Source organism: Chanodichthys erythropterus, chromosome 15 (assembly GCF_024489055.1).
Source record: "Chanodichthys erythropterus isolate Z2021 chromosome 15, ASM2448905v1, whole genome shotgun sequence".
Classification (NCBI taxonomy): Eukaryota; Metazoa; Chordata; class Actinopteri; order Cypriniformes; family Xenocyprididae; genus Chanodichthys; species Chanodichthys erythropterus.
The window spans coordinates 25,958,901-25,971,833 of record NC_090235.1 but is presented as its reverse complement, the minus strand read 5'-3'; the positions used below and the strand labels follow the sequence as shown (position 1 = coordinate 25,971,833).

The 12,933-nt window shown below is 39.2% G+C and overlaps 2 protein-coding genes across 2 annotated transcripts in view; one reads left to right on the top strand and one right to left on the bottom strand.

Moving 5' to 3' along the window:
* Positions 1 to 1,198: 1,198 nt before the first annotated feature.
* klhl38a (kelch-like family member 38a) lies at positions 1,199 to 7,919 on the bottom strand. Its single transcript, XM_067411577.1, has 4 exons — positions 7,042 to 7,919; positions 4,896 to 6,252; positions 4,707 to 4,812; positions 1,199 to 2,319 (listed from the first exon to the last, which is right to left on the bottom strand). Exons 2-4 carry the CDS (start codon positions 6,249 to 6,251, stop codon positions 2,030 to 2,032), a joined length of 1,752 nt encoding a protein of 583 aa, XP_067267678.1. The 5' UTR covers position 6,252; positions 7,042 to 7,919; the 3' UTR covers positions 1,199 to 2,029.
* A 702-nt stretch (positions 7,920 to 8,621) lies between these two features.
* The window catches only part of fam91a1 (family with sequence similarity 91 member A1), a 32,317-nt gene continuing 28,005 nt past the window's right edge, over positions 8,622 to 12,933 (top strand). The window contains exons 1-3 of the mRNA XM_067411394.1: positions 8,622 to 10,462; positions 11,491 to 11,575; positions 11,781 to 11,932. Of these exons, the coding sequence (XP_067267495.1) occupies positions 10,391 to 10,462; positions 11,491 to 11,575; positions 11,781 to 11,932 (309 nt within the window). The 5' untranslated portion in view covers positions 8,622 to 10,390. The remainder of the gene's footprint in view (positions 10,463 to 11,490; positions 11,576 to 11,780; positions 11,933 to 12,933) is intronic.

The following is a 12,933-nucleotide window of genomic DNA, read 5'->3' as shown; positions in this document are numbered from 1 at the left end:
TTATGCTCATTGTTTCTCTTTGGTTCAATGAAAAAAAACTGACTAAATTGGCCAAAATATTCTTCAAAATCTTATATATACATATATATACACACACATATATATATATATATAGGGGGTGGAATAGAGAAAATAATCACTTCATCCGATGTTTTTGAATAAAATAGCCTTGACAGCCGACTTACTGGAACTAATCTGTCTGTAGAACTGTTCTCTCCCGCCGGCGCCGCCGGACTTCTACAGAATCTACACACACGCGAGTGTGACGTGCGCGGTGGACCAAACCACTGTGAGGCAAGGGAGGGGTGACTCAAAATGTTTCTAAACTTAAAACGCCCGTTTGCGTTTGTATTGCTTCACTACTTACATAATTATTTTAAGTTTATATAATTTATGTACAATACTTAGCGTGGTTATTACTTATATTTTTTTGGGGGGGCGTAAATCGCGGGGGGGACAGGGGGGTCAGGACCCCCCCCATCTGAGTGCTGTCGTAGCTGTGTGATATGGCTGTATATCAGCACGCTGTAATTGCCTATGGGCGAATCACAGCCATGCTGATATACAGCTATATTACATGGCTACTCGTGTGATATTGCGCATATATATATATATATATATATATATATATATATATATATATATATATATATATATATATATATATATATGCATATACATACATACATACTTTAGATTAGGGTCCAATTCTCACTATCTCATGGCACGCTAGTTCTCCTTGATGAAAATTTTGTCCATATAGACCTTTTTGTCATCAGAAGAAAATTTAATTAGGCCTAAATCAAGAAATATATTCAGATCATGGAAATGGTTCAGGATAGCAAATGACAACTAGCATCAGCTAAAAATCTAATCTTAATTATTTCCCTTAAACCTAACATATTAAAGTCTTATTTCAATGGATTTATTATTCATATTAAATTAATTTACTAATTTAAAATACTGCTATTTTTGTGATGCACATAATTGGATCACATAGATTTTCTGTAATGCCACATTTAGATTTCCATGATAATTAACATTTTAATTGTAAATATTAGTTTGAAAGTTGTTGAAATGCAGTGGTTACCCAGAAGAGCCTGGGCAAACTTCCATGCCCCCCCCCCCTCCCAATAAGTATTATTTATATTTGGTTAGATCAAATTAACCAATTAAAATGCTTAAAAAAAACCCCATACAAAATTAAGATGTTATTAATTAAAACTGACATCAATTTTTTTTTAATTTAGTTGATTCATTACAACAGGTCACTGTCACATTATCCTGCTGGAACAGATACAGGCCCCATACTGAAAATGTTCATCTTAGCAGATTGCATGGCTGTATACTTGATTTTATGCTTCTGTTAATAATGTGTGTAGCAGAAACACTAAACTCTGTTAATTACAAGCAGGTGTCCACATACTTTTAGCGTACATGGTACATCAAGCATTTCATGATCCATTAGGTTTGTTTTTGGCCTTTGTTAATTACATAGAACTGACCACACACCATAGCTCTGAGGGAATGTTCTCTTCACTTCACCAATTACTTCATCACAGGCATGTCCTCATGCTTGTAGATTTTACACTAGCTAAACAGATCATCACATCTCCTGCATTCCAATTAAATTCAGGCTAACAAGGCACTATTGACTAAAATTTGGCTGCCCAAGCTGTTCTGATGAGAAACATCTGTCTGAAGATTTTTTGGGTCACAGTTCTGCAGGGACAGCTGTGCATTGCATAAGTCTGCCGTTTTGCTCTGAGGTCCTGGGCTCACTCCCTGAGGTCCACTGTGACACTTGCAATTGCCAGCTCAAATCTCTTTTGATTTAAGACGGCACAGATGCTGGCGAGCACCAGCAGCATACCATCAAAGCCACAGCTGAGATCTACTCAATCCACAAACGAACGCATCCATCCTCAGATGGTTTCCAGTCTCAGCTGTGGCCTCATATTTTCATTTCCCTTAATGAGCAGGGGAGCGAACGGGACGCCCAAGCAGAGAAGTTGCACCCTCTAAGCAATCATGGTGGGTTGGGGCGGTTGGAGATGCAGATCAGCGATAGTGAACCATGATCAAACAGTTTGTACGGTAAAGATCCTTTAGAAGTCCACACGTCTGTTTTAGGATCATAGCACTCAAAGCAGTCGGAGTCCTCGATGACATCATGAGCGTTGAGGAAGCGTCCTCCGGTCACGTAGAGTTTGTTATTGATGACTGTAGCTGCATGGTGCATCCTTCTCTCCTTCATGTTCGCGCACTTCACAAACTTATTAGCTTTGGTGTCGTAGGCAATCACTCTTCTTGTGTATCCTAAAAGGATTGTCAACACACAGTTTAATTAATGCCTCAACTCATCAAATGATGCATAATATTTCATGGTTGGAGTATTGTATGATGCTAGGAAGGGGCAAGAATTTTCATCTCAACATTTATTGAATGTTGCTCTATTAATTATGACATGAGTTTAGTTTTGAGGCTAAATTATACAAGTTTTGTCATTGTATAATAGTAATCTGTGAATTTATTTTATGTTCTATAGACTATTAAAAGGTTTTTATGACTATTTGTTAATGCCATTTAGATTTGTAGATTTTTTTTTACATAATTGTTCTATTATTATTATAACAATTATATAGTGTAATTCAGATATAACTCCATGATTCTGTTGTATGTTTTGCCTGTCATTGTTCAGTTATTCAACTAAATCAGTGGTTCTCAACCAAGGGTCCCCCACTAGGGGGACTCAAGATCATTTAAAAATCAAGATATTTCTTATTTTAAAACAGTTCATTTGACTACAGTGGTTCAACCTTAATGTTATGAAGAGAGGAGAATACGTTTTGTGCACCAAAAAACAAAAACAAATAGCGACTTCATTCAACAATATCTAGTGACGGGTGATTTCAAAACACTGCTTCATGAGGCTTTGAAGCTTTACGAATCTTTTGTTTCGAATCAGTGGTTCGGAGCACGTATCAAACTGCCAAAGTCACACCCCCCAGTGGTGAACCATTGAAATTTCGAAACACTTATCACGTAATGAATCCTTGTGTACTGAAATCACGTGACTTTGGCAGTTTGATACATGCTCCGAACCACTGATTCAAAACAAAAGATTTGTAAAGCTTCGAAGCTTCATTAAGCAGTGTTTTGAAATCGTCCATCACTAGATATTGTTGAATAAAGTTGTTATTTTGTTTTTGTGGTGCACGAAAAGTATTCTAATCACTTCATAACATTAAGCTTAAACCATTGTAGCCACATGATCTGTTTTAAATAGGGGTGTCCCGATCACGTTTTTTTGCCCGCGAGTCCGAGTCATTTGATTTTAAGTATCTACCGATACCGAGTCCCGATCCGATACTTCTATAATACATGAAAAAGAATAAAGAGCGAAAAAACAGATCCAGGAACAGTGCTTTTCAGGTTTTTCAGGTATCTAACAGTTGTTTTCACGTACATAAAATGGATAAAGTAATCAAATATAAAATAGCACTGCATATTATCTTTACTGTATAAAATAAATAAAGATTAATCATTATTGAAGTTACAAAAACTATTCAGTCAAGAGCAGTAAGTGATTTCTTTGTTATTTGTTGTTTTATTTAACATTAAAAACAGGCAGCCGGAATAGTTTTTCTCCCTTTAAGACATGCACAATCCAGTAGCTACATACCTATACTGTTACACATGCGATGTCTTTCTCGACTAATATACGTTCACTTAAGACATAACCGACTATGTTTGCTAGGATACTCGCTAGGACGGGCATTTTTAAATAATTTTTGTATGAATTTGTCCGCTGAAGCGCAAGACCTGAACGATAACTCAGTATTTGCGCGCTGACTGGAATAAGCGTGTGCGCGCTTCGGATGAGCGCACACAAATCTTCTCACAGCGCGTGCGAGTTCTCTTTCGCGTCTTGTTCTTGAAGGTTTAAATCAGCAAGGCTTAAATGAGTTAGTTTAAACACAGATAGCAACGTGTGCTGTTCAGGTCTCACCTGTATCATCACCCGGGTGATGACAGTGTAAATGACTGGACATTAGAGCAGACGGCACTCGCAGTTAACAGTTTACAAAGAGTGACTGTTTTGTCCACGCTTGTTGATTATCGTTTTGCGCATCCATCGACTGAAACGTACATTATTTGAACTATGTCTATCTGTTTTCCACGTTGCTATTTTAAACAAACCATACGGTACGGTTCGATTTTTTTTTTTACCGAGAACCGTTGCACCCCTAATACATATATATCCCGAGTCCTGATCGGGAGGTAAAGTCCGATTCCGATCTAGTCTGAAACCACGTGATCGGGCCCGATTTCCGATCACATGATCGGATCTGGACATCCCTAGTTTTAAATATGTCTTTAGTAGCTTTCTGGGCATCTGAAAGTGTTAATTATCTTGCTGGCAATGCAGGCCTCACTGAGCCATCGGATTTTATAAAAAATATCTTAATTTGTGTTCCGAAGATGAACAAAGGTCTTATGGGTATGGAACAACATGAGGGTGAGTAATTAATGACAGAATTTTCATTTTTGGGTGAACTAACCCTTTAAATATTGTTGTGAGCAATGGGAGGTCAAAGTCAAACATTTTGAGAATCCCTGAACTAAATTGTCTCTTTTAAATAAATAAATGACAAAAATTGATATTTGTATTTTACATATTTTTTCTTACAATATTTACTCACCTCCAACAATATAAATCTTGTCTTCTATCACAGCAGCAGGTGCGCAGACGTTCTTCACTGTCCTGGTTTCCAGTCTAGACCACAAGTTGCGGGAGATGTGATAAACCTTGGAAAGATGAGTGGCGTTTGTCATGAGGGATCACACCTTGAGCGAAGCACAGATTATCTTTTCTGAATGACTTTTGTTACCTGTATTAGTCTCACTGGGTTCTGCAAGGCATCCTCGCCTCCAAACACATAAATCCTCTGGTCGTTGGCCGCCACTGCAGGGTGCAAGACTGCTGTGGGCATCGGCGCCATGGCCTCCCATTGATTGAACATGCTGTTGTAGCGCTCTACCATATTTGAGATCTGCTTATTCGGCCCTATTCCACCAAGAGCGAAGATAAAGTGAAGGTAGGAGACGCACTGATGGGCGTACCGTGGCACCAGCATGGGTTCGGCGGTCCTCCACTGGTTTGTCTTCAATGAGAGAGTGTACACTGTGGCACTAACCGCACTGTCTCCAGATACCAGACTAAGACTGAGGCCTCCCACCACGTACAGAATGCTGTGAATACAGACATACGCCGCCTTGTAGAGCCGCAAAGGTAGTTTAGCGAGCCACTGCCAACGCTGTGTCCTTTCGTCATAGAGAAGTGCCTCCCGAGACGTCTGTTCGTTGTTTTTGCGGCCTCCAACCACCACCAGAGTCTCCCGGCACGTGTAGCGACGCGGCGTGGTCCAGAGAGGCTTCAGCTCTCGAGTGCATTTGGCGCTTACAGAAAACATCAGGCGTCGCACAGACTCGATGATCTCTGTGCACAGCGTAGACGACTGGACGAGTGGATCATTGGCGATAAACTGGAAGAGGTACGTTGGATGGATGTACCGCAACCGGACCTTCTTGAAGAGGTCGTGAATGGCTCCTCGACGGGAGAAGGGGTCATGGTGGATCCAAGCAAGTAACGTCTCAAAAACCTGCTCCTCCTCCGCGCACAGTCGGTCGTCCTCCAGGTAGCACATTAGCTCGGGAAGGGAAAGTTCGCAGAAGTCCTCAGAAGCAGCTACATCCGAGAAACACCGCACGGCCATCTCTTTGGCTCTCTCCTTGAGGCTTTCACAGTGAAGGATCTCTGAGAGCCGGATCATGCTCAGGCAGTTTTCCGGATTGAGCTGTTCCTGTAGGAAAGTGGAGCAGGCCTCAAAGAGCCTCCCGTACTGTAGCATGGAGGCCGCCTGCATCAGGGGCAGCACAAGCTCCATGGTGATGGTGATGGTACCAGTATAGATGTAATCCACGACACATTCAATGACTTCCGATGTGATCCCTTTCAGGTCCACTCTAGCCTGACTGCTCTCCCGAAAGCTGCTGCAGAACATGGCTCGGAAGTATGGGCTGCTGGAAACCAAGACGTTCCTGTGGCACGGGATCTCCTTGTCTTCGGTGCACAAGATCACATCGGTAAAGATCTGCTCCTGTCTCAATATGTTCAACTGAAACAGGAGGTGAGCAGGGAGCTCTTGGTCCTTGAACGGAAAGACCTCTGTTGATGTACTAGCCATGCTGCAGAGAGGAAAGATTGAGAGTTTAATGGCAAATAAACATTAGCGTTCAGTCACAGTGAGTAAGGAGTTACTGGTTGCTGTTGTCATGGGCATCACACAACCAATCCTCCCCCCCCTTTAAGCTCTCTTTCTCTGTTACTTTATCACCCAGGATGTTCCGCTCCACTGTGTTCTATTCCAGTGTCCCTTAAATCATTTTAATGCATTCATGTGTAGCGCTTGGCTACATTTCCCTATCAAAGCTAAGTTTATCAACGTCGTTGTATCACTTGCCAGCTGTTTCTGATCCCCTCGGTAGGTTTGCCCTTGACAGCCTAACCATTTAGACGAGGACATTTCATGGGGCTATTATCAACACTAAGTCATCTAATCACCCCAGAGACAGCTACTGATTTTATTTCACTCCAGATCACATGGGCCTGTCTGACCTCTATTTTGGGATGCTAATTGTTTTTTTCTTCTTATTAATCACCATTCTGAGACACCACAACAAGGCTGAAAGTATTCCCCAAAGAAAAAAAGATACCATATCATATTTCAGTGGCACTCGTTTAAAAAAGACAGCTTCAAAATAGACAGCAAACTATCGGTTGTGAAAATGGCTGAGTGACAATAACTACCAGTAAGAGAACCTTAATAAATAAGAATTCAGACTAGAGACTTGAACTATTTAACATTATAAACGAGCAGGACAATTCAGGAAAAGCAAATGCCCTATATCAGAATCTGCAATTTGTACATTAATTCAATCTTGTTTATATTTTTATAGTATAGCTCTTGAACTCACCTGTTTGTTCCTTACACTCAAGTTCCAATGTGAATCAGACAGTTCAGCGGGATAAAAGCAAATACATTTCTCCCAAATTTCTCTCTCAAAGACGACAGTCAAAAGTGTCATGGAGAAAGACATGAGGTCTCAAGTTTGGAGTTTGCCATGAGGTCGCTGTGTACATTCCAGTTACCTAGAATAGTCTAGAGGGCTGCTGTCCTCGGGGTCTCACATGTGACCCTCCCCTTGTTTGTTCCCACAGCGGTGGGCCGTGCACCATGCTTTTTGTGTGTTTACTATGGCAGTGACAGAGAACTCGGCTTATCCGGAGGACAGAGGAAGGGGTCGAGGGCTTGTGCACACCCCCTGGCAGGCTTGTGTAACCCAGGAAGCTGGTAAATATAGTGCAGTGCTGATGGCTAGGATGAATGTGGTGAACAGCTGAACCGTTAGGCCCGGTTACCTTGATTTGCCTCTTGTTTGAGAAGATAAGGAGAAGACCACAACAGGTGGCTATTTACCTGCTTGTTAAGACGGACATTCATTTCCAACATGCTCTTTATCTTGTTTTTATGTTCATGTCTTTTTATTTTGATATGACAATTTTGTATTTTATTTTGAAGTATCCAGGGGGTCTTGTTTCATCATTGGTTCTTGTTAATTAGTCTTGTTAAGTTCATCAGTGTATTTTAACCCCTCATGTTTGCTGTTTCTTGTCGTATATCAGATGTTTTTCAAGACAGATTATTGTAAAGCTTGCTTCGTTCAAGGCAAGTTCATGGTTTTTGGTTTCTTGCATATAGTTTTATTGTTTGTTACTTATTTTGGTTATCAGTATATCTAGTCTCACAAGCTTTCACAGACAAGGCTTAAAGGGTTAGTTCAACCAAAATGAAAATTCTGTCTCACCCTCATGCCGTTCCACACACATAAGACCTTGGTTAATCTTCAGAACACAAATTAAGATATTTTAATTAAAATCCGATGGTTCCGTGAAGCCTCCATAGGGAGCAATGACATTTCCTCTCTCAAGATCCATAAAGGTACTAAAAACATATTTAAATCAGTTCATGTGAGTTCAGTGGTTCAATATTAATAGTATAAAGCAACGAGAATATTTTTGGAGCGCCAAAAAACAAACAAAATAACGACTTATTTAGTGATGGCCGATTTCAAAAAACTGCTTCAGGAAGCATTGGAGCACAAATGAATCAGCGTATCGAATCATGATTCAGATCGCGTGTCAAACTGCCAACGGCTGAAATCACATGACTTTGCCGCTCCGAACAGCAGATTCGATACACTTGATTCATTATGCTTTGATGCTTCCTGAAGCAGTGTTTTGAAATCGGCCATCACTAAATAAGTCGTTATTTTGTTTTTCTTGGCGCTCCAAAAATATTCTCGTCACTTTATAATATTAATATTGAACCACTGTACTCACATGAACCGATTTAAATATGTTTTAGTACCTTTATGGATCTTGAGAGAGGAAGTGTCCATTGCTCCCTATGCAGGCCTCACGGAGCCATCGGATTTCAACTAAAATATCTTAATTTGTGTTCTGAAGATTAACAAAGGTCTTACGGGTGTGGAACGGCATGAGGGTGAGTAATAAACTACAGAATTTTCATTTTTGGGTGAACTAACCCTTTAAGAAAGTCCCAGACTAAAATGCATGTTTGAGCTGTCTTAACTGAAAGCAACTTGCACTAACATATCTTAAAATATGTCAGTTCCATTGTTTTGTCTCAAGATGCACACCAGTAATGTTTTTTTTTTTTCCAGTGGACATTTATAAATATTACTTAAATCTAACCTAAATGTTAATTAAACCTAATTGAACTATAAGGCCTAATTCTGGCTTAGGCTAATGTAATGTAATGTAACAGTCAAGGAGACCTACAAAAACATCAAAATAAAATATGCAGAGGGAATTGCATATCTCAACCTGTTTTTTATATTCTGTAAATTGCATACATCTAACTGGAAGTCCTATACTGACAGATTAAAGGATTAGTTCACTTTCAATTGAAAATTAGCAAATTAAAAAATACATCTCAGATTAGCTGAATGCTAGATACTGGTGCGGATACTCCTTATAGCCCTATCATCGTGTTGGGAGAAGATGAATTACTGTCATGTTTAGATTGCTGGAGAGGGAAAGAAAAACAAACATGCATCTAGGCGGATTATATGACAGTCCTTGAATGCCATGGAGTCTGGAATGTCAGCGAGGGAGCAACATCTTTAGCAATGCCACCTCTTCCCTGGAATGAACACTGCTGCGTTTGCTTTGCCTACTGCATGTTTTCTAACCTAGTGGCATTACCATGCTGCTCATAGGTGTGGTTAATGCATTTCTCAACACAAACAGTCCCATTGAAGATACCTCTAGTTTTTAGGAAACATTTTGTATGCTTATGTCTTTAAAGATGAATAATATGATAACAGAAATGTGCAGATCTTCTTACAACCAGTAAAAGACAAAATTGGAACCTGCCCTGACAGCAACATGGTGACGGGACAGATCTGGCCCACATCTAGTCCGTGTATAAACCACATGTACCACATGTGGGCCGGATCTGGGCCAGACTATGTTGCTGTCTGGGTGCGAACATCAAAAACTTAATATTTTATAAAAAGGTGTGAGGAAAGATTTAGTGTAATGCGTTTCGGACTTTATTTTGGTTACACCCCTACTACATGTAATGAGTATTAATGTTTGTTCTGCAATGATGTCTGTCTTGTGGAAGAATTGTTGATTTGAGTCGGATCTTTTCCATGAATCAGTTGAACCCACTTAAAAAACGGTCGAACAATTCTTTCACGAATCGGACTAAATAAGTCCCAGCAGTCCGAACGTATAGCCTGTTTAGGTTCTGAAAGACTAAACCGAATCATGACTGCAATAACTGAACTGGCATAAGTTACATGAAATTACAGTAGAACCATGATTAATAAAACATAACATGACACTCATAATAAACAGCGATATGATGGGATGTCAGGCAAAGAACCACGCAAAGAACCGCCGAATTAGTTTGTCGAACTGAAACGAACCGTTTGAAAGAAAGATACGCAAAAATGAGTCAGACCTCACATTACTACCGCACTTCCAACTAACCCCCTTTCGTCACGCGCTGAGCGGAAGTGACGTACATAGCCAGAAGCGTGACGAAGGCTCGCTTAGAAATACAACAAGGAAGTAGACGTTCACTGTCAAGGCTAAAATAACATTCGCAAAGGAGATATTTAATAGCTCAACGGTGACTTATCGCTGAATAAGTACCGGGAGGGTATAGTCATCTCGGACTTACCCGAAAGCCCGTAAGTATCTGAATAACCGTGGAGCTCGAGTCCAGCAATGAACACGGACGTTGAATTTCACATCAGGCAGAATTACCCGTGGAACAAACTGCCAGCAAATGTCAAACAGGTACAGTAACACACAGCTCACATGTCTTTATCACACACGAACACTTGCCATCGCTGCCTGCCCTACCTGCATAATAATTCACAGCATCAGCATGATTTCCAGATATTCTGTCATTCATCTCATTCATTCATCCGTAATTACACACACACAGACACACACACACACACACACCACCATCATCATCATCATCATCATCATCATCGTCGTCACTGTCATCAGATTCCTCTGCATGACACCAGTCCATGAGTATCAGATCAATAGATATAGGTAGGCTAATGATAGACAATTGAACAGGTTTTTGTTTTAAAGACAGCTGGAATTGCCCTTTTTGAATAAATATATAATTACATGAAATGTGTGCGTCTCAACTTTGTATCAGATGTTTATTGTAAAATTCCTTTTGAGACAGTAACGCTCTGATGATTATTTTGTTAAATAATGTTTGTTTGTTTTGTTTTTTTCAAATACAAAATGTATTTGTTTTATGACCCATAATTCTAATTTATTTTGCAGTGAACAAGTATATGTATATATATACACACACACACACACACACATTTTATAATATTTATGCATTGTTTTATTTGTTTTATTGTTTTTTTTATTATCATTAAATTTCTTTTTTAAAGCAGTTTGATCCACTGTCCACTGCAATAGAAACTAGAATAGAATGGGTATTGGAAACCATGCATCAAAAAGTTAAAATAAAAACAAAATTAGACAAATGTTGACATGCAGTAGGAATATTGGGCTATACAATAAATGTTTATAATATAGAAAATGTGGCTGGAAATACTTTATAAAATGTTGAAATATATATTTTTATGTGGAAATGTCTTTTGACTTAATTGATTTCTCTTTCACATTCAATTCAGATTCACAGTCAAATTCACATTCTCATAAATAGTGTCACACATTATGTGTTTACTGTTCTTGCATTGTGTTACTGAATCTGTTGGGATTAAATGTTTTCACGCTTTCTCTTGTACCAGCTTTGCCTTTTAATTGTGATCTTGCTTTATTCATAGAGTCTTGGAAACTCGCAACGTGAATATGACAAGCAGGTTCTTCTGTACAGTATCCGAAACCAGCTACGCTTCCGCAATAACCTAGGTAAGTGTTAGATCAACTCCATTTGATTCCATAAATCCTATTTTTCATTCTGACAATGTGCCAATGTATTTCTCACTCCACTCTGGCAGACCAAAGAGCTCATTGTAGCTTCTGTTAGTAGATGTAATTACATTGAAATAATGACTGAATCATTGCCCTGATTTAGTGTCCCACAACACTGTCAAAAACCTCTTTTTTTTAACAGTCAGGCATGTGAAGAAGGATGAACGCAAGTATTACGAGGAGCTGTTGAAGTACAGCCGAGAGCATCTGATGCTCTACCCCTACCACCTGTCTGACATCATGGTCAAGGGTCTGCGGGTCACCCCCTTCTCCTACTACATCAGCATCATGGAGGTTCGCTCTTAAACTCTTAAAGTTAAAACTAAACTGAAAAGTTTGTCTTGAAATGTTTGGAATGTGTTTATTTAAGTTTTTTTTTGTATTTTGTAATTGTTTTTAATTGTTTGTTAAAGGATTAGTTCACTTTCAAATTAAAATTTCCTGATAATTTACTCACCCCCATGTCATCCAAGATGTTCATGTCTTTCTTTCTTCAGTCGAAAAGAAATTAAGGTTTTTGATGAAAACATTCCAGGATTTTTCTCCATATAATGGATTTCAATGGCCTCCAAATGGTTGAAGTTTCAGAAATTAAAAAGTGCAGTTTCAGTGCAGTCCCAGACGAGAAATAAGAGAAACCATCACTAATTTTTCTAAAAAAAAATAAATAAATAAATAAAAAAATTAAAAATGTATATGTTTTAACCATAAATGCTCCTCTTGAACTAGCTCTCCTCTTCTTCTTCTTCTCTATTTGAATTCCAGCAGTGTAGACACTGCTAAGTGTATTACTGCCCTCCACAGGTTTGAACTAATATTCGTCAGATATAAAAGGCTAACAGTAGGCTATAAACGGACTACAGCACACAATGGTCGCGGATCAACGTCGTCACCACCAAGCTTCCTCAAACTGTATTTAAAAAACAACGTTATTTAAAAACATGCTCGCTGATTATGATCTGTGCTGTGTATGAATACTTTTCCACTTTTTCATGAGAAATGCTGTCCAAATGTCCCGTTTTTAATGATGACGTCTAAAGTCCCCGCCAAAGGAAGTAGTCCCTTTTAACAATTTGTTAGCAACCGCCGATTTAAAGAAACAGTAAAAGTTTAAAAAATCACAAGTGGGTTTTAACTGGTGTGTTTTATGTCATAGATCAAAATGTGAAAGTATTTAGAGGCTTTGTTTACCACAGACAGTATTTCAGGGGATTTAGCAAAAACCCATTCAAAAAACCCATAGACTTTACGGCGTTGGAACCGGAAGTCCTAAAATGCTAACTCGCTTCCGGGTT

Excerpts from the sequence above, each read along its gene's own strand:
- klhl38a (XM_067411577.1), bottom strand. The coding sequence starts at position 6,251 with ATGGCTAGTACATCAACAGAGGTCTTTCCGTTCAAGGACCAAGAGCTC. Across the intron at positions 4,813-4,895 it reads ACCCAGTGAGACTAATACAG|GTTTATCACATCTCCCGCAA; the intron begins GTAACAAAAGTC and ends CATCTTTCCAAG. Across the intron at positions 2,320-4,706 it reads CAAGATTTATATTGTTGGAG|GATACACAAGAAGAGTGATT; the intron begins GTGAGTAAATAT and ends CAATCCTTTTAG.